The sequence below is a fragment of the Anopheles gambiae genome, chromosome 2 (assembly GCF_943734735.2).
Source record: "Anopheles gambiae chromosome 2, idAnoGambNW_F1_1, whole genome shotgun sequence".
NCBI lineage: Eukaryota > Metazoa > Arthropoda > Insecta > Diptera > Culicidae > Anopheles > Anopheles gambiae.
In genome coordinates, this window is record NC_064601.1 from 15,718,193 (window position 1) to 15,743,657 (window position 25,465).

General features: G+C 46.2%; 1 protein-coding gene across 12 annotated transcripts; it reads right to left on the reverse strand.

Moving 5' to 3' along the window:
- Nucleotides 1-25,240, reverse strand: LOC1281346 (axin). 12 transcript variants are annotated; one of them, XM_061646293.1, is made up of 11 exons: nt 24,935-25,240; nt 21,315-22,040; nt 6,401-6,895; nt 5,359-6,269; nt 3,594-3,722; nt 3,175-3,286; nt 2,960-3,094; nt 2,653-2,872; nt 2,260-2,578; nt 1,887-2,168; nt 1-1,800 (listed from the first exon to the last, which is right to left on the reverse strand). In XM_061646293.1, the coding sequence occupies exons 3-11, from the start codon at nt 6,497-6,499 to the stop codon at nt 1,674-1,676; spliced, it is 2,334 nt and encodes a 777-aa protein (XP_061502277.1). In that variant the 5' UTR covers nt 6,500-6,895; nt 21,315-22,040; nt 24,935-25,240; the 3' UTR covers nt 1-1,673. The 12 variants fall into 12 exon arrangements, with proteins under 12 accessions (XP_061502277.1, XP_320914.5, XP_061502273.1 ...); XM_320914.6 differs by having other exon boundaries at nt 24,923-25,240; XM_061646289.1 differs by having other exon boundaries at nt 24,796-25,240.
- Nucleotides 25,241-25,465: the final 225 nt, after the last annotated feature.

Consider the following 25,465-nt stretch of genomic DNA (forward strand, 5'->3'; position numbering starts at 1 on the left):
TTCATTTTAAATAAGCAATTATATTTTGTTTTATCATCTAATCCTCGTTTCTCTATTGCATTAATGTATACATACTAGACTTATAAATATACATACGTGCATGTATACATATATAGCTCTCTCTCTCTCTCTCTATCTCCTTCCATTTCTCTCTCTTCCTCTCTCTGTGTACTTAACGCGTTCAATTGTTTTACCCCTATCGTATCGATCGTTTTCGATGCCGTTTATTATCCGTTCATTCGATCGTTCAGCCCTCTACTGGACACTGTGTTTTACTCTCTTTTCCCAGTTAACTCGCTACTAAGGTAAGGCCTACGGTCTGACCTAAAGAGGTGAAGTGGTGGTCGTGGTGGTGGTGGCGGCGTTTGACACGCGCTTGTAGACACATCTCGATATAGATCCATTGCTGAATGCAATGGTTCCTGAAGTGATGGCGACAGCATCGCATTGAAACTACTGCATGTGACTAACGCATTTCAACGCGCGAAATTATGTACATCTGTGTACGTTAGTGGGTAAGATAACGAATCGAACAGAGGAGCCTAATAACCAATGTACATAATACAACTAACTACCTCTATTCCGGCTATACCCTACTATGCACGACCTTCAACGGGTCCGGGGGTCATACTATTCGCCTGTTTACCACTAAAAACGATTGTAATAGTGTGACAGTGTGACAATTTTAAGTGTTGCTGGAGGAGCGGTGGTCTCTACTCTTCCCGGTTTGCTGCATAACCGTTTTTGCTAAATAAACCCAAAATCATATCCACCACAACCGCACCTCGCCATCATCAGCATTGCCTCTTCTATTCGACACACTTAAATGGGTTTAATTTTCATTAGAAAAACTATAAATTTTTGACGAACAATTTGTGATGTAGTTGAAAATACGTCTAAATATCTATCTCCTTTCTTTCCTTACACTTTCTTCCCTGTTGTTTGCTCCCTCGTTTTGCCGAACACCATAGTATTAGACGCGCTTTAAAATACTGATATACATTCAAATTTGATTTCGTTTGCTCGTGTCAAATCAGTCGTGTGCCGTTTGATGTTTTTTGCTTTGCGCGCGCGTTTTAATCACTCACTTTGCGTCACTCTATTAGTCATACAATTTAGATTTTATTTTGATACTCTAAAAATCAATTTAATATGCCAATTGTTTGCGAAAAATTATTAGTTGAAAAAAGGGAAAAGAGCAAGGCTTTTAACATTCAAACGTTGGCTGCTAAATTATGACTGCTCTTTTTTCGTGGTTTCGCCATCTGGTAAGAATGTGGGTGTATGTATTATAAAAAAAAGGCACGATTGGCATTATTTATACGTGTCTCTACTACCTTTAGCAGTGCCTTTCTTCCGTGACCCTGTGGTTAATATGTTTCAATTTTGTTTTGTATTTGTTTTATTTTCTTTTTTTGTGGAAGCCTGTACGGGTGCCCCAAATGAGAATTGCCATTTGTTCGAACCCGTCGACACATTTTGCTACGACCCTAAAATAAATGCTAATGGAAGCCTTACACTTTTATCTTCTGCGTACTGTAGCATTGTCTGGGCGCTGGGCCGACTAACTTACCACACACAACTGGCCCCAAAACACTGCCACTACCCGCAAGACACTGGACTTTTGCAGTGCACGTGGAGCGGAAGGGGAGTAGTAGTCGGACGGGCGTTGTTTATTCCGATGGCTTCACGGTACCCATCACCTTGCCCTCGAACAGTGGCAAGGGTTCGCTGTCGCTGTTCACCTCCTCCTGTATGACAGGATTGTCCAGGTCCTCGCAGCGCGTTTTGAAGAAGAATCTGCAGGGCGGAGACAAACACAGCAAAAAGAAATGCGAAAAAAAGAATGTAATAAATTATCATACTAAACCCAGTTCGAAGCTTACCGATAGTTTCCCTTCTTGGGCAGGTAGTCCTTGAATTGCTTCAGCGTTGGCGGTTGCGTACCGGGGATCTTTATCCGGTATGGGACCTCCTCGTCGCAGAACGAGTACACCACGATGGTAAACTCGTTCGGGGCCTGGCTCGGTTTGGCAGGGATTGGCGGTGGCGGCATGGCCGGCGGAAGGCTGCTACCGAAACTGCCCGACGACGTCATCGACGGTACCGGCGGTAAGGGCATGCTCTGTATTGCACTGGCCTGCTGCGGGTACTGGTAGCGTTTCGATCTACAGAAAGTTATGTGACGACAAAGCCAAAGAAAGGAAGATTAAAACCAACCCTCTTTTGATGCGCGTACGAACAACAAGGAACACATACCGTCGCGTTTCGTCCTCCAATCGGCGGCTAGATTCTTGCAGCAGCGTTGCCGTGTGCATGTCCGAGTGCATGGTGCGCGACAGTGGGCGCGAGCTGCTGCCGAGGCTTAGCTCGCCCCGACTGCCACCGCCGCTGCTGCTGTGCTTCGTGAGCGTGTCGGTCGAGAACAGGCTGATGCCGCTGTCCGTATTGACCGAGGGCCATTTGTTGGCCAGCTTGCGCGAACCGGACGACATTTGCATGGTCATAGGTTGCATCGGCGGCCCCATCAGCGGATGTCCTTCCGGCATTGATTTCGAATGCCGCATCGACGATTGTGCTGCGGAGTTTGAAAAAGTGTAACGAAACAGGTTAGTTTTATGCTGAGTGCGCGAAATAAAACCACCATTGTACCTCCTCCAAAGCTGGCCAACTCATGGCGACGCGAGCGGGAACCGATCATGTTCGGCGGGCAGGGTGACATCGTGCCGGGCGACCGGCTGGGCGTCAGGTCGGACCACACCCGCGACACGTGCTGGTCCAGAATGTCCTGATCGTTGTCGTCGTCCACCTGCAGCTTCTGCCGGATCGCGTCCGCTAGCACCTTGTTCTGCGATCGATCGGACAGTTCGGCCTAAACATTAATTGCACCATAGAAAGGACTGGCTTAGAAGTATGCAAAAAAAAAGAGAGAAACGCCGACCGTTGCTTGCTCTCTTACCTCCTGCATCTTTTTGCACAACACTTCATCCTTCTCCTGTTCGCGGGCCACACACTCCAGCTTGTTGATCAGAATCTTGGCAAACTCCATCGGCGGCGGTTGCTTTTGCGTGTGCCGGTGGGTGCGTGGAATTATCTACAATTAAGAACAAACAAAGATGGTGTTCATTACTACACACCGACCGTCTGGGTGGATAATTCAGCGCCTGTACGTACCGCAAACGTATCGACCTCTTCGTTGGTTAAGGCATTTTCACGCATCATTCTTCGCTCTATCGACGAATGATGATGATGGTGATGTTTTCGCTGCGAATGTGGCCGACCATCGCTGTGGAGTGGAGTGGTAAAGCAGAGTTAAAAGATAGAGCACGATAGAAGAAACAGTTGCTGCAAATGCATCGATAGGGTTGTGATAGGTTCATGTTATTCTACAGTTAACGAAACGTTAACTGCTGTATAGGAAAATTAACTATCCATCATCGTGATTCCAGTAAAATCAGTCATTTTCATATTTTATTAAACGTAAATGAAATCAAAACAAAGTATAATGTTAAGAACAAACGAAAAACTACATAAATGATGAGCAACAAAAAAAACAAAATCGTTAAAGAAACATAAAACAAATCATAACTTACGTGGAGATGCTCGAAAGCGACATCGTATCGGAATCGGTACGGCCGGAGCTCAGACTGGCCAGTTCTGAGTCACGCCGCGACACCGGATTATAGGATGCATAGGCGGTGTACACGGAGTAGCCGCGTGGTCTGCATGCGGTGAGGGATGGGATGGCGATTGGTTTTATTTGATAAGTTTCACAGTGTTTCGGAACACACAGAAGGTTAGGGACAGACAGGAAAGGGATCAGATCCGATCGGAGAAAAGTGTGGGTGGTGGTGGGTTGATTTTTGCGCGCGTCAGGCAAGTTAATTAGCAAACCCATTTTCCCGACGGCAAATCATCCGGACATAGCAGAGTATGTCCATCAATAGCCCATTTGCCGACAGGACATGCACAGCGCGTGCATTGGGAGTGTGTGCCGTATGGTTGCGTGAATGTGTGTATACGCACGAAAGAGAGCATTAATGGTAGGGGAGATTTTAAAATATGGAAGGTTCCGTCCAGCACCAAAAAAAGGGGAGGAACCGAATCGTAAAATCAGAAGTATGAAAGAGCGCACACAACACCATTCGTTGGTATCGCGTACAGACAGACAGACAGAAACACACACACACAGACACATCAAGACCGTTTAAATTTAGAAGCAGCATTCGGTTGCGCAAGGACAGGAGCCGTAACGCAACAGGACGAACCAGGAATGAGGATGTATGCGCGTGAGTGTATGTATGTGTGTGTGTGTGTTTGAGGATTTTTGTATGATTGGTGATGACGTGGGGCGATGATGTGCACATGCGCAAACGCGTAGTAGAGATGGTATGCCGGCAACAATAAAGACACATACACACATACACAAAGAAACAGATACACAGAAACACACACACAAAATGCCAGGATGTGCGAAAGGCGAGCGATGAATATGAAAAGGAAGAAAAGTGTGTACAGTTTCGAGTTTCGTGGAGCATTTTGCATCAACCGTACAAAGGATGCAAACAGCAAAGGTTCCAAATTTTGGTGTCCGTAACACATGGGGCCAGAAATGGGAAGTGTGGGGGTATACACATCGCCAACGAGGGGACGGGGGAGGCCACGGGAGGATGCAAATGTGGGTTCGGTAGCAAAACACGCAAACGCGGATAGGTTCAATGGAAAGAAAAGAAAGGAAAAAAAGAAAGAGAGCAATTAAAAGAAACAGAAAACACAACTGAATTATGGTAATGGAGAGAAAAACACAAAACAAAACACAAACATAGTTCTAAGCAGCACAACACAGCGCTAATTAATTAGTGGCAGAGGAAGCCAATGCTCAGGTCTAGTGTGCGGCGGCAGTGTGGCAGTGTGCTATCACGGTTGCCATGGGCGAGCACGTACCAGGAGATTCGTGAGCGCAAACTGCCAAAACAGACAAAAAAATTGCGCTTTACTTCCTGTACAACGAAATTTAATTAGCTGCACGCGACATGAATTGGGACCGATTGGATGACGTTCGATTAACAACAAGTTGTAAGCTGATTCGCGCGTCGCATAGCAACGCTACTTCAACGCGCTTGACGCTGTCCCTACCGCACATGGATGACCCAATCGACGAACATTTTTCCCATTTTTGGGATCATTTTTTAGCTTACGTTCGATTTAAACGCACACACACACAACCGCAAGTATCAGTCAGTAAAGCAAAACAAAAGCTCAGGATACATAGCCTGACACAGCAGCACGCGTGAGCACAAACACGAGTGGGGGAGATTCAACAACAACATTCAAAATTAACATTCCTTCCCCGCTTACCCAGGTGGTCTCATTTCCAGCCGGCGTTTCTGCGTCGCCATCAGTGCGTCCTTGGTGAGCGTCATCGGAACCTTGGACGGGGAGGCGGTGGCCGCCGGCACCAGCGGTGGACCCACCAGCGCCATATGACTGTCCAAGCCCGGTCCCGTGGCACCGTACAGCTGCTCGATCGAGTCCGCATTCGCCAGCTCGGCATCCTCGTGCACCGTTGGCAGCGCGGACGTACTGTGCAGGAACAGCTCGGACGTCGAGCTACTGCTGGTGAGCGAACAGGAGGCACCCGCACCGGCACTACCACCGGCAGCAGCGCCACCGCCGCCTCCTTGCTGTGATGCAACACCAGCGGTCGAGGAGCCGGGCGCAGCGCCGCCACCACCGCCCGCCGATGGCGCTCCCGAGGCCGCCGCAACCAGGCTGCAGTTGCTGCCGCTGCCGATCACGCTGCTGCTGCTGCTCGAGCTCTGCATGTTCTGCACGTACTGCAGGTACAGGTCGGACTGCAGGAAGTGCGGGTAGGTCGTTTCGGCGATGATGTTCGCCACGTCCGCCTGCATCTGGTCGAAGATGTCCGGCGTCAGCTCGAGCTCATTCTTCAGCCCCGCCTTGATAAAGTTCCGCAGTGACTCGTTCACGTACAGCTCCGAGCCGGGCTGGGCCTTCTTGAGGAACCGCCGGTAGATGGCCCCGATCAGCTGCGTCACCTTGTCCGCGTCGGTTTGCTGCTTGAGGCCCTCGCAGGCGAAGTAAAACTTGAGCCGGTTCGACGGTTCCTCGCCCTCCAGCTCCACGTAGCGCTTGAACAGTTCGGCCCCGTCGCCATCCTCCAGCAGGTAGGCGAGCTTCTGCGCCCAGCGCACGTACGCCGGGGGCGAACCGTCCCGAGTTCGATCCGAATGTGACGTTTCCGTCATCTGAATAAGGTGGAAGAAGAAGAAGAAGAAAACCATGAAACAGATCGAACAGAGGATCGTTCGGCGGCGTTTTGCGGTGGAAAGGCCAGTTTGCTAAATAACACTGCACAGCCCACACAATATAGGCCTACCTTCCGGCGGCTTTCCTCTCCGGGCACGGGCGGTCTCGGTCCACTGCTGTGAAAGTCATCAAACTTCTGGTGGAAATACTGCTGCTGCTGCTGATTCATCGGTAATGCGCTGCACTGGGAAGATTAACCCCGGCGAAACTCGATCCTACCACAACGATCGATCCCGGTTTGATGGATGGGAAGGAGAGTAGGGGTGAGTGGGGAGGGCGGTCTTTGCCACTTTGGCTCAATCAATGTGAGATGGCCGCGCTGATGGCCTGCCGACAAGCTCGGTAATGATTTGTGTTGTTGTTTTTTCTTGGGCGATTTCTTGTGCCAAAACAAAAAAAAGTCGATAAGAACTGCAGTACAGTACTCTATCCGATGGCCGTACGATACAATCGTCACGTAAGTTCCAGTCTCAGTTATCAGTCGTATATGAAAAGGCAGCAGTCGTCGTTCACCCTCTCTCCCTCTCTCTCTGTATTTTTCGGGCAAACAATCGGTTGGCAATATCTGGAAGTAAATAAAGCAACGAAAAAAACATACATTAATCATTAACAGAACTTTCTGAAGAGAAAACTAACAGAGGGAAATTTGTAATTTGGAAGTGATTAGAAATATACGCTTGCACCAATTCGTTTGCTCTGAGTTCAGAATTGCAAGGTACGTGTATAGCCAAAAAATAAACGAAGAGCTTCTGTAGTTTGCAATCATACCCGGGCCCGGCAACGGCGCAGCTTAAATCCTATTAAAACGTCAATCATTTTACGGTTCCGAATTTATGAAATATTCCACGCCTGGCTGCACCTTTTCTTGTGCCGGGGCAGTAGAATCGTCGTCCCTTGCTAGGAAAGAGCCCATGAGTTCCCGTTCATTTCCCGCACGGCATTTATTAAAAGGGGGAATATGTTCCAACAAGGACGAAGCTTCTTCTCTCATTTGTCTTTTGTTGTATCCACGATTCGTACATTACTCTTGAGCGAGATTGAGGCAAAACGTATTACAAAAATCGAAATTTATACGAGTCTTTTTATTTATTTTTGAGAAGAAAATTACAATAGCAATACCAATAAAAGTGCCTTTTGCAATTTGGAATTTGGCTTCAAACTCCCCCCTTGCAGGAAGCACAATGGCGGAAATTTGTGTTCCTTTTCCTTTGTATATTAAAAAATCAAATGGAATTACACGTGATGCGTGGAGAAACATCATGGAGGCAGCGGCACACAAGCACACCATCCAAGCCTTCTATTTCGTATCGAACTGGGGAATTAAATTGAAAAGGGATTAAAGAAGTAATGCAAACAGAACACACGGGGGCACACTGCACACAAACACACAGACGCACGCATTTTGTCGACTGTAAGAAGGCGCTCGAAAAATCGCCCTAATTCACTAACGGCAGAGCAGTTTTAATTTTATCCCTATTTTCCCTGTGTTGCTCCCTACCCTGCTGTGGATCTTTTGTGCAAATATCAACGACGTTGCTTAAAATGCGAAAAAGAGAGAGAGAGGGGGGACGGACAACAACAGGCACTTCAGTTTAAAGCACTCCTCTCTTCTATCCATCGGCCGGGAAGCGACAAAAACAATGCCGAAGGACGACCGTCGCATCGTAACAACAGCAGCAGCAGCAGCAGAGGACGAGTAGAAACCCGTGCAATTGGTTGTGCGGCAGGACGAATCACCGGCGCAAAACGGGGCTTAAAATGGCCGCCGCCAGGATTTCGCATACCGGGCTGAGAGACTGCTGCTAAAGAGCTGCTGTTGCCTCATGATGGCGGATCAAGGACGCACGACAAAACATTGACAAGTATGCGTCGTCGTGTGCTTGATGTACAAGAGGGTTGAACAAGGTACAAGATCTCCCTTACATTGCCAAGAGCTCGTTGCCAAGGGAGACAACAACGGTGGGAGGGTTGATTTGAATAATTATCGTACCGAAATGGCGACGACTTCTTCACCAGTTGCATGGCAGCAATTGGGAGAACACTGCATCGCTGTTATGGTGTCCTTAAAGATAATTAAACATATCTTTAAGTTAATGCTATGTAGAAGATGTGTGTGAAAATGATTATGATACAAAGAACAAAAATAAATAAAATAAAAAGCATTACTAAGAATAAAATTCAACATTTTGATAATGTGAAGCAATATTATCAAAATATAGTCCTTTCTTGAAATGTTAAGGTTTTATGTTTAATCTTTAAAAGGACGGGAATATTTACTTTGACGATAAAATGATGATGAGTTATGATAAGTAGGTGAATTTAACTGACTTTACTGCGACCTTTGTGATACACATTAATCACAAGCTATTATTTAAAAGAATAAAAATAATAAAACATAAACACAGCATACACCTCGTAGGGTCAACATATTGTATGGTGGTATACATCAACCGTCCAAAAGCGCTTCGATCGATAGAATATTCCATCAAAGTTTGATTAAAGTTCTACAAACATGCAAGAGATATTCGTTCAATTTATAAAATATAAGCAATAAATGCATGCATTGTATAAACTTCTTTCTTCTTTTGGCTCAACAACCGTTGTCGGCCAAGGCCTGCGCCTGTACCACTACTTGTGGGCTTGGCTTTCAGTGACTAATTGATTTCCCCCCATAGCAGTATAGTAATCAGTCCTACGTATGGCGGTTTATTTGGGGTTTGAGCCCATGACGGACATGTTGTTAAGTCGTACAAGTTGACGACTGTACCACGGGACCGGCAGTGTATTAACACATCATAGTGAATGACTTTACAGCGCATGCATACAATTCTTCAATTGCACGCTAGTCTAAAATTCCATCAATCAAACCGTTTTATATGCCGCCTCTATATGCAAAATAATAATTAAGTACATTAACATTTATCGCCATCAGCTGACTCTGTGTACGGGAGAACAAATGCACATGATGTGCAAATCATGTTCATACACCCTCCGTCAGGCGCAATGAAACATATTTATGGCACAAAAAGCGACCACCTTAACCTAGCAGGATCATGTTGTGTGGGGACTTTGCAAAACCTGCCGCACAACACACATCCCAGAGCAGTGCCCGGAGGTGATGGAAGATCGTCTCTGTCTCTCTCTACGTTGCATTCTTCAAAAACGCGGAACCATAAAAATCTTTGCTCATTACACTATGATAGTGTGGCCTACGGGTGTAGCAGAACAAACCGAAACCGATCAGGTTGTTGCCGTCACTAATTTGCAATGGTACCATTTTACGACTGTTTCAGGCACAACAGAACCCGCGCTTTATGTTGGCAAATGGGCAAAAGGTTGGTTCGATGTCATGACATGAAAACAGCAAAAACAGGTCAATAAAATATGGTTGTACAGAAATGAACATTACTTTACTGCCCAACAATGCCAGCCAGTAAAACGGTTATTGTAGGAAAGAAAACGATTTAAATTTTAAAAACCTCCAGCAACTAAAGCCATCCAGTTGATGCATCGAATCCATTTAACGAATGTAAAACAGGATCTCCCTCCTGTCCCTCCGTGCAGTAATACAGACGAGAGAAGAGATTAAATTATAATTTACTTGACTTTAATTTGCGACCCAGCTGGAAAGGATCGTTGCCCCGGGGACGGAGTAGAGTCCTGTGATTTGGCACCAGCAGCATCAGCACAACACAGCCGCCGGTGCGTGTGCAATTAGCTTCCAGCCGTGTTACGCAGAGAAAGAAAGAGAGATAGAGAGAGAGAGAGAGAGAGTGAACGAGAGAAGGACACTGAGCTTTGATATACCAGCCAGTGGAGTGAAAAGGGTTCGAGGGGCCATTATACTGCGATTCGTGGGTTGTATTTTTCCTTCAATCCAACCATCACACAACTGACAGCAGGAAAAACAATTTTTCCCCCTTTTTCTAAACGCCCGCCAAGAAAGTATATTTGAAAATTTCCCCCGCGTAGTAGCTACCGTGAGAGGTATTACATTTCCGGCGCCACTAGCACAACTACCGACCCCGGGGCACAAAGGACGAAAGAGTGAGACGGATTTTCCATTTTTGCAATGGTAGTTGTAGCACGAGATAATTTTCCAATTTGCTAAATCACAGTTTATACAGCGCCGGAGGGTTTAATCGTAATGAAAGGAAACGGGAGGGAGAAATAGGAAATCGACATGTTGTGCCGCATTCGGCCAAGCGAGTAAAATGGAAGCAAAAATAGCTTAAATGTTAATATTTTTTTTTAAATATAACAACTACACAAATAGCAAACAAAAACCTACAACAAAAGTGCGTTCATTGAACTGTGTAGAATTTCTGCTTTCCTTTTAACAATCCGTGGGCAGGGAGGGTTTGGCTACCTTGCCAAACGGTACCCGGCGTTAATCCTTCGCGTAGCAGCAGCAGCAACAGGGAAGAGAACAGGGATCATATTTTTATGAAAAAAAGGGAAACGGGGCTCATAATTCCGGGCTCGGCTTAAGTTCTCGAACATTGACGAAAGCAATAACAGGCAACCCGGAGCCAGCGTACATCGGTGTTGGTGCATTATGTTGATGTTTAAGCAATACCTTAGCCTGTCGTAAGGAAAGCCAAACACATGATATCTCTCCTCCTTTAGCAGTGGCCTAACACAATGTCTTATTGAATAGAACACGCTACTGCGTTTCGGTATAATGATGAGCATTTCAGATGAAAATAATACATTTTCGTTCAAACTCTTCGCTCACAGACACACACACACATCCGAAAAGTTCATAATTTAGGGTGAGCAAGAGAGGCGGCTGCTGCTGCTGCTGATGGGAACCGTCCCAGTGGCAATATTGTACCGCTCCGGCTGCAGATAAGTCCCTATTCCACGGACGAATGCTCATGAAAGTGCCCATCGATGAGTTTATGAGTCATTCAGCAAACACATACACACACACACACAGTTGGTCGAATAGCACAAGGGGATGTTCATGCGCGCACATAACCAACAGCGGTTTATTAATTAAAAAACCGAACACCTTTCGATTTGCTGTTGATGTTCGGTCTCGTTGATGGAGAGGCACTGAGAAAATGCATATTGGCATAGAAGGTAAATTATTGATAGATAGTAATTATTTCCCTTTCTCCTGCATTGAGTTGCAATCAACACGATACAACACACCATTCGTCGATTGAACATTGCTTGGCCTAACACATAGATAGCAACAGCAGAATTAAATTCATATTATTTTAATTGTGTACTAACCTTCAAATGAATTGTATCAACATTTGACGGCAATTAGTCAGTTACTTTGTGAATTACAGCAATTTATGTGAAGTAACTTTTGTGTTTTGAAAAATCATGGAAAAGAATAAAGTTTTCACTTGTCGTTAAATAGAAGTAAAAAGATGGTTTAATGAAGAGTTTTCGGCCACAAGAGCTTATCAAAATCAAACTTTACGTATGGGTATACTAAGTCAGTTTAACCGTATCGTAATGAGCACTGAGGACGATGAACACAGTGGACGCTCTAAAAAAAATTACAAAATAATTAAAAACAACTGTAAAATGAAGTTGATCGTGAAAGCTGACACGCTAAAGATAACAAAGCAACGTTTTACACATATCGTTCACGAATATTTGGATATGACAAAGCTCTATATGCAAAAAGGCTGCCTTCCTGATCCCTAAGCTAATTTCTACGCTATTCTTGCACATTTTCTAGCCATACCAGGTCCAAGTATCTTTGGAAATCCGAATCCGGAACAGTTCCAGATACTGTCCTTGAATATGATTGTAATCGGGAGCTATTTTGGGATCAGAATGGGTTTTTGAACATTTATCAGTATCAGTTCCAGAGTCAGAGTATCAGTTCCAAGTCCTTTATGGGTTTATTTTCAGATCCAAGACTGATATGTATTCATGAATGGTTCCAGGACCAGTATGGGTTCAGCATCAGTACCAAGTTCGGTATGAATTCAGTATCAGTTCAGGAGCGATATGAGTTCAGTATCAGTTCCAGGACCGGTATGGGTTCATAAATGGTTCCAGGACCAGTATGTATGGGTTTATTATAGCTCCAGTATGGGTTTTGTTTTTAGGTCTATTTAGGGGTCGTCTTAAGTACCTTATTTGATTTGGGTTTCAAGGCCATTAATTCCGGCGTACTCTTTAAAAAAAGGAGATCTTTGAAATTTAGTTGCGCAGCCCTGTAATCTGGCCAAATTAACTAGTATTGCCAAAATATGAGTTGGACTATGAATTGCTCCAGACCTGGATCCCAGCGACTATTTCCTGCTTTCCTATCTCAAGAGAAAGCTTACTGGGAAGAAATTTTCGACGTTCAATTGAGTTTTACTACCATAGGCCAAACAATATTCTGCCTACCTGTTACAACTGTTCTTTAGGAAGGTATAAAAATGTACAATCGTTAGCTCTTTTATCGAGTGCATGAATTCCCGACGACAAAGGATCTTTTTAAAAGAGAGTTATAATTTGATTAATCAGGAAAACAAAAAAATCTGAAAATTAATTACTCTTTCAGCGTTATCACCACGACCAGAAACAACAACAGCGTCGTCACCAGCAGAACTGACCCAAACTTCCTCTCTGCCATCCTCGCAAGTATATGCAATGGAGGATCGCGTCTTCCTCATCTCCCAGACGCCCCAGAATTAAACGCACCGTCCGTTCCGCCCAGAGGAAACCAACCCAGAATGGAACAATAATGCACTCGCCCGTGCGGCACTATCATGGGAGCGCAGGCGGAGAAAAAAAATCGCACACACATTATCTATCAAAAAAGCCGCCGCCATGCGCTGCTGCCACACTGCATCAAAGCAACACACACACACACACACAAAGCATTGCGTCACGAATGCGCGAATAAATCAATGACGGTTGCCGATCGGGTTCAATATAATTATTTCCGTCTCCCCTTCCCCATCCACTCCAGTGTCAGAGACCCGCAACTGATAGGGAGGGGGGGAGAGGCCGCGTATTTTTTTAAAAATAGTAAAGCAGGCCCTGCCACAGCCTGCCTCAACGGGGCAACCTAAAATAAAATCACGATTCCGCGTTTGATTGTGGACGGGCGATGCGGATTGAACAAGCGCAAAGGAAAACGCGCGATCCTTGTTGACCTCTGTATTACACCGTGTGCGGGCAATAAAAGCCACACGATGAACGACTCGCCAAATCCGGTCAAGTCAGTGACACACATCAAGCGGAGCTGTACCGCCGCCCCGACAAACGGCGAGATGATTGATTAAAAATAGTCCACGACAATTGCAAATCTGGTGCACAAATCAGGCCTTCAAAAAGATAGAAAAAAGCACACACAAAAAAAAATTGGAAAATTGAATTTGCCTTTGAAGTTCCGTGATGGAACCGCGAATGATCCCTTTGAAGGTTCGCATGGCCTGTGTGTGTGTGTGTGTGTGTTGTTCGATCGATCAATTAGTTCAGCTTTCCACTGGCTGGGCAGCTGTTTTGCCGGCTGTCGTTTGATGTGTGTGACACACTGGCGCACACACATACTCAGACATCCTTTTTCCTGCTAATCTTTGCTTCCCAAAAAAAAAAAAAACAACTCAAACTTCTGCTCCAAAAACAAAATTCGACCACAATTTAAACAATCGCGCGCTCGCGGCGCTCGACCGCAGTTGCTTTCGACCGCATGATCACCAATCACCAACTCTTCCCAACGATCGGATCATCTTGGGAAAATGTTCACCCCCTGCGCAAGATACAAATCAGAGAGAAAGAGAGAGAGAGGAAGAGAGGGACAGCGGCAGGAGGAGAACGCGCCCGCGAGAGAGAGAGAAAAATGAATGCTGCCCCTAGCAAAAGATAAACGATCAAAGTGAAAATTGCTTTATGTGTGAAATTATGCTTTGTTTTGTTTTCCAATGTTTTTCCTTTCACACAACCAGCCGCCACCACCCCCATGGGAATTTCAGTTGCCCCCTTTTGCTCTCTTCCCCCCCCCCCCTCCTGGGGTGGGTGTGTTCCGGCGGCCCCACGCACTGTCGGGGATTGAATTTGGAGACGATCTGTCACCGTCGTCGGCTAGCTGCCCGCCTTCCGCCAGCAACCGTGACCTACGACTAGCGCTGCCTGCCGCCCCTCCCAGCGCTCTGTCTGAGTCAGAAGGTTATGTTGCAGGTCTGGGAGTAAAAAAGAAAAAGCGTTTCAATACCAACCGTACGCCAACAACTCAAAGCGCAAGAGAGGAAGGAAACACACGCAACTTTGATGAACGCGGTTGGTGAAGGTAAAGCACTGGTGGCGGCAATGAGATACAACAACCCATCACCACCGATACAAGGGGGGGGGGGGGGAGATTGCCAGGGAGGAACGGGTGGGCGCTCGCACGATCACACACACACCTCTCCCGGCGGCGAGTGTACATTAAAAATGTGTTGTGCCCGGCTCTTCCCTTTATGTTTTTGCACCGGGTGTGTGCGCTGATGATGGTGGCGCGCGTGGTGGTGGTGCATATGTGTCGAAGTTGGTCGCCTTGATGCGCCTTGTGACCCCCGCGCTGTCTCTCGCATGTGTGTATGTGTGAGTGTGCGCTCGCTCTTGAGTAGGGGCCCTTTCGTTCTATGGCTTGTTTCTTTGATCTTTCGCCGGCACAACAAAACGAATGCCGGGTTTTTGCTTACCAACCTCCGCTTCCTTTCCGTCACCCATCATCACCCGCTCATTCATTAGGACCGCACGGAACACACGGGGGGGAACGCACAGCGATTCCACTTTGATGTCGCGACGCGCGGTTCGTAGCTGCGTTTTTTTTTTGTATTTTAAACTTTATTTTTATACTCGTTTTTGCTTCTTCTTCTTCTTCTTCTTCTTCCTCCTCCTATTTTCCTCCATTGCGTTCTTCTACAACCGGACTGACTGGTTGGAAGGAAAGAAAAAAAAGATGACTACACTTACCCCCAACGAATACGCCCTCCCACACCCCACCCTGTGCCCTCTTCTCTCACGATCGGCCAAAAGGTGTCCTCTCCTCACGATCGCGTCCGATCATTCGATTGCACATTTGCGGTGCACGCTCGTTGCAAAGTCCTGGAACTATCCCCCGCACCATTCCACACATACCAGTCAAAGAGTAAAATCGGCACTAAACGCCTTCAGTAATGGGAGATTTAGCCAGACTCCCACTTCTTTCGCGCCAACCACCACATGAAGTCCGTTAATAAACGGCTCGGGGTAAAAAAGGGGGAGGTTTAACTCCCGCTAAACACCACACCGAGAGCTACCTAGGCCGTGGTTGACACAGAGACTACCGTGTCCCTGTGCAACAACTTGTTAAAAGTCATTTTATGGCCCTCCAAACATCAAACATCTCAATTCCCTTTGGTGAGCTTACTACAGCAAGTCCAACGACACAAACAGAGAAACAACAGGCAGATGGTTTTCATAAGTCACAAAAGAAATTGGAAAGAAATATTGGTTTGTGAAACACTACACCCCCCGGGACACGGAGAAAAGAGGATGCAGCAGCAGCAGCAGCAGGAAAAAGTCCTTTGTACCTTCTTCTTGAACGGTGACGATCCTCAATTGCCAGCCACTCGCTCTCTCTCTCCCTTCTTTTTCTTTTAACTTTTTTCCCGTTGATCGCCATTGCTTCTTAAGAAAACCTTTCTCCCGTTCAACAGAAGATTGTTTCCGAAAAGCCGTAACGGATCAGCGAAGCGCGCATATGAGTGTCGTTGTCGCTTTAACGATCACGATATGATCGTCGATGTCGCCAAACCGGGTGATGGAAGAAGGGCTTTTCGTGTGTACCTTTGCTCCTTACGCATTTTGTCCTTTTTCACACCAACAACACGCAATTGTGTCGCAGGAAGCTGGAATGAACTTTGACACCACAAAGAACCAACACACACAGAGGAGACTCAGCAATTGTCCTTACTTTCAACTGTCAACTTTGCTCACTTTTGCTTCTTTCCATTGACACCCTGTGTGTTCCGGAGAGGATCGTGTTGTGTGCGTTCGATGGGAAAGCTTTTTCTTTGCGTTTGTTTTGTAAGAAGCCGGCACACAACAGCTGGAAGCCGTTTAAATCGCAACCAATCGTTCGGGCCAAGGCGGATTATCCTTGGATGTTGAGTGATTTCAAACGTGTACCAAAATCGTCATCAACACTGTTAGACTCAGCGGAGCTGGTCAATGTGTCCGAATGCGACCCGAAAGAACAATGTTTGGTTTGAATATGAGCAATCTGATCCTCTTACAAACAAAACGGAACCACCATTCAATGGTGCGAACTTTTTTTTGCTAATTCGCTAGGCATGAGAGGGAGCTTCATAAGCTTCCCAGAGCGGGGCAATAGGTTTATTAAAGGTTAACGTTTATTGCAATAATGTAAGCGAATTTAATGCGCACCCGTTTTTTCTTTACATTATTGTCGTTGCAAGAATGTAACGTTGATTTTCTGTTGCTACCAATCTAAAAGCCACTACACGCAACACTTTTTCAGCGGTTTCGCTATTTTATGCAGCCAAAATTTGGACATTGGAGCTTATTCTGGATTAATAGGGAGTATTTGCACTGCTAATTTGCAAATTTCAATAACCTTCCGCAATGTCCAGCTACGGCAAATGATTGGATGAATTTTTTTTCGATTCTTACTTTTTAATAAACTAATATACTAGCTATGGCCCATTGAATTTAACACGATTATTCATGAGTAATCCTCGAAATAGTCCAAGGTATTAAATAGATGGTGATTATACCAAGCCTAATGTAAAACTATTATTTCTGTACTGTACTGGATTTGTGTTTAAATGGGTTTTTTTTAATTGTGATTTTGTCCCTTTTGTATCTGATTCTGGTAGCCTATTCGAGAGATGCGTCAGCTCCAAAAGGGTTAGATAGAATCGATTCCCAACTGGAAAGTCCTCGGGTAACAAGAAGTGACTATTCATCTACGTCGTACTAAACAGTCTCGGCAGCCTTGTATGGGTGAGCATTACACAAAAGAACGCCAAAGAAGAATAAGTAGAATAAGAAGAAGTTATATATAAATAAACTCTTGTTAAGGTATTAATCACGATCCATGTTCCAATAGGGAGAACTTTTCTATATTCTACTATTATCAATTAGCAAAAAAGCGACCATAAACCCGAAAAAATCACTCTGATACAACATCACGTGACATAATTTTGAAGGATTTGGCAAACCTATGCAAACTACAAGACTTCGTTTGATTTTTTTAAATGCAAAAGATTCAAACACCATCAAGAATTTGTATGGAAAATGGTGGCTGAGAGAAATGGTTTTGCAGGGAGGAAATCAATAACTTCCAGCACAAAAGACTCGTTTTAGGCGTCCTCTGACGGGACCTATGCGACGGTTATGATGTCACAGAAAAACAAGACCATTATTTGGATTTAGCATTAGTAGTCGCAAAAACAGTGCTTTAGATCAATGTCGATCCAAAAATAAAACCACACCATCTTGTTACACTCCCCAAAACAGCTTGTGGGCTGGCTTGTGAAGGAAATTGTTTCGTATCATTTGGAAGCTTTTTGTCCGCCGTCACACTATCCAAGTACCCACCTTCAACCTCCCCAAACTCACATCAATGCGTAATCCTGGAGCTATTCAAGTTTCGTAACGTACTACAACACTTCCTTATCACTGTTAAACTGCGAACAAAGAGGCTGTTATAGATCCTTTGGCAGTTTTTATTTTGCAATTGTAGAGGAAAATGCTTTCTGCTCACAGCTGCTCGTACAACAATGCGCGGAATATCACGAACAGCAACAAACTGCGCCAGAGTATGCCACTACACTACGCACACCCGTGCTGGTCGAAATTCATCTGGGTGGTCTTCTCGTCATCTGCCCGCGTACGCGAAAAACCGCACATTCCTCCCAGCATCACTAAACACACACACACACACACATAAACAGCTAGGGCTTGTGCGACAGAGGAGAATCGCATTTTCCACTTCCCGACGACGAGGATGGAAAAAAGGCCGGCTCCGACAACCGGTGGGTGGTTATAGAGCCACCGGATAAACATTCGGTATCGTTACACACTTTATGCATCATCATCATAGGGAATGCCGCGCGGGAACGGGACAGCGTTTGACGCTCGCACTACGATAATCACACACACACACACACATAGACAAGAGGAAGGAAGACCAACATTCGGGAAAAGTCGGAAGAGCTGAGGAGAAGCACCGTTACGGGGGCGCGTGCACATGCGCGCCACGGACGAACGAACGGAGGGAAAATCGAAAACGCACCGTTTCTGTCTCGTTTCGTCCTCGCACGATCGATCCGATCGGAAACGATGTACGCATCAAAACATGAGGAGGAGGAGAGAGAGAGATTGGAGAGGTCAATGGGTAAATGGGGATGAAAATGCATCTTCCGTTTTGGGAGGTCTATGGAGGAGGGGCGAGAGAAGGGTTCAATTTGGAGGAAAACTAGTTGTCTTTTTCGGCTAATGCAGGAGCGTTCGTTTAGGACTATGGACATAAGTATAAGAATAGTTTGACTGGATTAATTTTGATATATGTTAAAAATTTGTTTAAAAGTGACCGAAAATCATTAATTACAATGACGTTTACTATAGGGAATGTGTAATGTAGGGTAATGTAAATCTTGATTTTATCAGGAATAACGATTTTTTATTAGATAAATTCCACAATTTAATGGTGTGTGATTTCACTAAAACGTTTTAATCGCTTGATCTTGCTATACGTCTTCCAATACTTCACAGATGATCTAGTCAATCTTGTAACGATAATATGTTCTTCTTGGATTCAAAATCTACCACGAATTTATACTTTACAACGGCTACAGTGGAGCAATGCACATTTAACTTAAGCCATATTGCCCGAATATTGCTCACAGATTATCTTATTTCATATTAATCGAACGAATAAATGCACACCGTTTCTTTTGCAGTAAAGGGGAAGGTCGCCGTTCAATTATGTGAATAAGCATCCCCAACGATAGAAGGGAGAAAATCAGGCGATTACGATTTCTACTCCTTCCACGGCACGGCATCTCCAATCTGTCCAAAACAGGCAACCTCCCTCTCCCGCTGGTCGTTCAGATAGGCAGCAGTACAGCACCAAAAAAAAAAATAAGAAAGAGAAAAAAAGTCGAATTCTCTTTGCAAAAGCATGCTGACTCCTTGCTGCAAGCAAACGACTACTTCCAATGTCTGTGACAGATCGGCTTCCTTCTTCCGGTTGATTATTCTGCTCTGAACTGAAATCAAATCGAGCTGCTGCATTTTGGGGAGCCTATTGAGAAGGAAAAACTCCCCCACGCACAGCACCAGCCAGATAAGCGACTGATTGAGACACATTCGATTGGCAAAACGGGGGGCAATTTTTGTTAGCCATCGAGTGAGTCTGGTCCCCATTTCTATTGCGCTCCCATTCCTTAGTAAATTTACCTTTTTTTATATTATGTTACCCATTGCATTCCACCAACACAATCTACGCACACGTTGTTAGTTATGCCACGTAATCTCCTCCCGAAGCCGGTACAAGAAGAGAAGACGGCCCCGAGACCGCTTCTTCTGATTGCCAAAGGATTCCGATGACGACGGCGTTGATTCAATAATGTCGCCACGGTCCAGTGATCGATTGCAATCGTTGCATGGCTTCGGCCAAACGAACATCCAGCGAGGGTGTTCGCGAGCGAATGCTTTATTTCTTCGCTTTCACATGGGGGGGGGGGGGGGACGTACGAAACCAACACAATACCGGAAGGAAATTGAATTTTCATCTGACTTACACACCTGAGCCAGGGAGTCTGGGTTTGGAATGATGGTAAGTGTGTGGAGGTTCCACACAGTTCGTTCGCTTGATGAAGAGTCATTTGTTCTACAAATAGTGGGATACAAAAAGCATAGTCACCTGACAAATATAGTACAACGTCGTACAATAAATGCATAGAGCACTGATGGGTGTCCTACGAAACCCTACTGTTCGTTCCTCTCGCGACCATAAATCATTCTTACGGAGGAAAAGAAAATCCTCCCCCAACTGATTGCCTACATGTCTTAAAGAAAACGGAAATAATCCTTCCATTGACTAGTTACCACACCAAATCAATAGCCAAACGGCACCATAATCCGTCTCCCCCTGCTTACTCTGCGCACCATCATGCCATTCTTCTCCGGGTTATCTTCATCGAAAAACCCATCGGATGATAGCGAAAAGGGATAAGCCGGCCCTTTTGCGGAAACAAGGGTATTAAGGGGTAACTGGGCAGAAGCGGACGGTTTAAAGCCATGCGTCAATGCAAATAGTGGCCGCCGTAATGCCGTACTGGCTGGCTACCTTCGTTTTATTGTCCTCTCTCCCGTCCGCACAATGTTGACACAAGCAGGAACAGTTGAACAGGTAGTTTTAGTCTACTGCAGAACACGGGACCTGTTTTTCCTTTGAAGAAAAGCGCCAAAGGCAATAGGAGCTCTTGCCTAATGTTTGATGTTTTTTTTTGTTTTTACTCTTTTCTACTGGACAGGTAAATTTTGTCAAAAAGGATTTAACCACTTTTTTTAAAGTACTCTTCTTTGTGGCTGAGCCAATAGTCAGAAACGTAGGAGAAGCCATAAGAAGCAATCCACAGTGCATGGCTACCCCGCAGCAGGCTCATTTTGCAATCAACCTCTAGTAAACAAGTGTGAAAAAATAGTCTAATTTTCTCGTTAGCAAATCAGTGTGAAGCGATAAACGGTGGCATGGTGCCCGGCCCGCCATAGTTATATGCATGCGACCTGGAGCGAATCGCGAAAAAAAACGCACGAGGCGCGCGATTAGTAAGTAGATCGAGGCTGTTATGACCTCCTCTCTCCCCGTTTCAGTAACACACCTCACACACACACACACACACACGTTTGCAAACAACAATCGATCATGGCACCCATGTGCAGCTAAAACAATAAGAAGCATAGCGAATATAAGAATAATTATATTTTGCAAACAAAATTACCCCCTTCCGGGCGGTGCTTACCGATAGTCCGCGTGGCAGTCTTGGTGGTGTGTGGCAGAGCTTGTATAGTTGAATTTTCACCTTCAGCTTGAGCAAACTTGGTAGCTGTATAGACGGTTACGTTTTCCTCTTCTTTTTAACAATGCGATCGTTGTTCACTGTCGTGCATGGATCTCACACATCGAACGCCGTGTTCTCACCGTTTATCATTTAGATGGGTGGATGCTAGAGAGTGGTTTGGATCACTTGCTGGCCACTATGAAACCTACGCTCACTTCACTTCACACATATTCCTGAGACATATACACGAAAACACGCGAAACGCAACGCGACGTTTCGTTAACAACAAACTTTTACCATAAATTACCCACGGGCCACGGGGCAATGATAACAAATCACATCCGAGCTGGTGATACACTACAGCGGTGGTTGTTCCTGGCGGGTCGAAAGTACACACTTTTCTAGGCACGTGGTTATTGCTTGAAAGCTACTAAGAACCGTACACATCACTCTGCTTCTGCTGATTGTCTCATGTTGGGCGAATCTTATTTCTTCCTGAACACTTATTGAACGATGACTACGATATCTTCTACGTATCCATTCCCCGTCGTTATTCGATGCAATTTGCGTGCAATTTCGGGTGTCGTGTCACCGAACTCCCATCCAATCGTGGCGTATGCGCAACCGTAGAGCAGCTTTCAACATAGCGCCGTTTACACTGCAAACACGTGTTCATTCCGCTTCCGACTGAAATAGACAAAATAAAGCATTGCATTAAACAAAAAAACAAAAACAGATTCGTTCATTATATTTTCGCATGTTTTCAAAACATTAATCGATCGTGTTCCCGCACGTGGGTTGTGCGCGACTTCGGTTAGGCAGCATTGCCTGGGATCCACCATTCACGCCGTACCCGAATTGCTCAACACAACAAAAACATAACCCATAAACCAAACATGACCAGAAGGAACGATTTAATATACATATGCGGTTTTACATCGTTTCTCTCGGGAAGGAAGAGCAGCAGTGGCAACAGGGTATAAACCCAAAAAGCAAAAAAGTAACAGGAACACACCTCAACTTTCCCGCATGCTTTTTTCCTGTGCGCGGGAAACTAACACCGCGGCGTTGCGCGCATACCACACCGTTCGGGAGAAAAATCTAACCCCGAGCGCACACAGGAACGGAAGCACAGAAAATGATGGCCTCTCACTTCGCGCCGGTTATATTTTTAGGTTTAACATAAACAATTACCCACCGCACCGCAACCCGTGCACCTCGAGACTCGATCGGCCAGAGAGCGCCACCAGCATCCATAATGCAGCGCAGCGAAGACGACGACGACGACGAAAAAAAACGACGGGGTTTTCCTTGCCATCCACCCTCCTCTTCCCTCTCCGCACGTCTCTCAGAGACAAGAAAGCGGCCCAGAAGTTTCCGGGAAAATGTGGCACGGTAGGAAAAAGGGGTTAAAAAGATATTGGTTTTGGGGTGTGCTGCTGCTCGATAATCGTATGCTGCTGCCCTCGACAGACTCAACCCACAATTAGTGCAACGCAAGTGCGAAGGATGCAAACATTAAACATGCATACACACACACACACACATACATGTTGCGATAAATATGGGGTCCAAAATCATACCACCTCAAATGACGTTTCGGGGGGATTTTTTTTTTTTGTTTACGATCGGTGTGACAGCGATTGCTCGGTTAAGATAAAGTGCAACGACCGACTTGGATCGAGGGAAGGGGTGGTCCATTCTTTTCGTTTACTGGCTGACCTGGTCCAAAAGGAGACACGTACAGAGCATGCTTGGACCGATTTCTGATGGCCTTGGGATAGGAGGAAGACGGGAACCTTTCCTTCAGTCGCTTTAAACTTTGACAGAAGATCTGCCCTTCGTTCCCGTTTTGTTTTCAATTACGTTCATTTTTTCAACTTTTCCAACATCCTTTTCCGGTACCACCTTGCTTGCTTCCGATGGTTGGCTGCGCACGGTTTGGTGTTGATGTTGGTCAGAAGGACGGATATTGGCTCGCCGTTGAGCTGGTGATGATCGAGATCATCTTCCCACCGTTGAAAGCGCACTGTAGTGTTTGGTCAAGCGTTAGGTAGGAAACACACGTTTACACAGACACGCACACACACTCACACCAGCTGCTGACGAGAGCTACTACGATGATCGCGAAAATTCCGCACAATCGAAACCGACGGAGAGTAAGGAAAAAAAGTAGACACGCACGCACACACACACACACACACACACACACACACACACACAAACGTTCGCGCAGATATCAACGTCGCAAACGTCCCAAAACCACACACCTCAGGCCCTTTACATTGGAATCATAATCCATTGTTAAGCAAGATCCGCACAGCGACGACCACGACCGGGCGGCAAGTTTAGCTAAGCTGCCCTTGAACGATACACACACACACACACGCATCATAGTTCGGGGCTTCGGGCCGCGAACGTCGAGAAGACAAAAAAAAGCTGCCTTTGGACAACTCTCACCGTCCACCACACGCTGTTGTTCTTCTGCGGGGCGATTTTCTTGAAGACGGTCCGGTCTGCACGATGCCTCGTCGTTGGCTGGCGGCAGCGGCGACGACGACGGCGACTGGCTGGATTATGCGGAACCAATACACCCACCCCCGGGTGTCCCTCTCTGCTCTCCCGCGCACATTGACTTTCCGCCCCGCTGTGTGACGGACACACGGCGGCGACCACGAAGGGAAGCACAAAAAGAGAACGACGTTTTTTCCCTTCCCTCTCCTCCCCAGTCGCGTTTCACCCACTTCCACACCTGCCACGCTGCTATTCCCTTCCTCTGCGTCTGTGCGTGCGTGCGTTTGTGTGTATGTATGTGTATGTGGATGGTCTTCTTCCACGCTGCTTTTGGGCACTGGGAGATACACACACACACACAGCGTATACGCACAACAGCACAATCAGAGCGACACACTGCCTCACAGCTTCACCCCCTTCGCCCGACGGCGGCCCTTTTCCACAAACAACACACAACGCTACAAAAACATCGCTGCGAGCATCGAACGTACAAAAACCGCATGTGCCCCAGCCACCGTGCGAGTGCGAGCAGGACGGTTGGAGCGTGTCGCACACTGCCGCTAGAGCGAGACAACCTCTGCACACTGGCGGCGGCACCAGAAAAGAGAAACAGTGTTGCTGCTGCCGTCGCGCCGAAAAATTCCTTCGGACGCGCACACACACACACATCAATGCACGTGCGCACACACAAAACACAGCATAGCACAAACGCACGCACACATACATGCGTTGCCTTACCACCTGAGCGAAACCGCGCCACAGTCGCACGTACACAGTCGCCGGACGGAAAACACACAACACAACCGTCCGTATCCTCCCGCACCCGCGCACTGATTCTTGCTTCTTACACGCACGCACACACCATACGTCAAATCCGTGCGCGCTCTCTCTCTCTCTCACACATTCATACTCCTTCCTTGCCGCTTACCCCTTAAGCATTGGTGTGCTAGCGCGTTTGAAACCGATTTCTTTTCTGCTCTCGCTTGTGTGGGTCTTCACACTTCTTCCTCCCGCTTTTGTTCGCCCTTTCGTTTCCCTTTGCACGGAAGATATACCTGAACTTTTACCACTTCGATCCGGATCTGGGAATCTCAATAAACACACACACACATACGCTGTACAATAAAGATACACACACTTTTTGACCACTTAAACGCACCGAAATGATGTCAACATAATAAAGTCCGTCCCATTGCCATCTTCCCCTTTTCACAGCACGCGGGGACGATGTTTCACGCGCAACGGTACAGGGAAGGGAAAGCAAATGATAAAGGTCGCGCTCGCTCCTGTGCAACGCGACCAGACCACGACGACGACGAGGAGCAGTAACGTTCCTTCGCTGTCAGGCGAGCCCTTGCATTTTGACAGCAGAGTCTCGAATGCTGCCCAGCGCGTGAAAGAGTAAAGGAGTAAAAGAGACAGCGAGGGAGAGAAAGGAAGAAATGAGAGAGTGAGAGAGGGAGAAAGTGATAGATGGAGTAGTTGGTGCGTCTGCTCGCACTCGCATACCAGCGCCGGACGAACTGTTCACGTGAGTGCACAAGTGTGCGTGATGGTCGGTGCTGTCAAATTTGATATTTGTTGTTACAAACGCACAC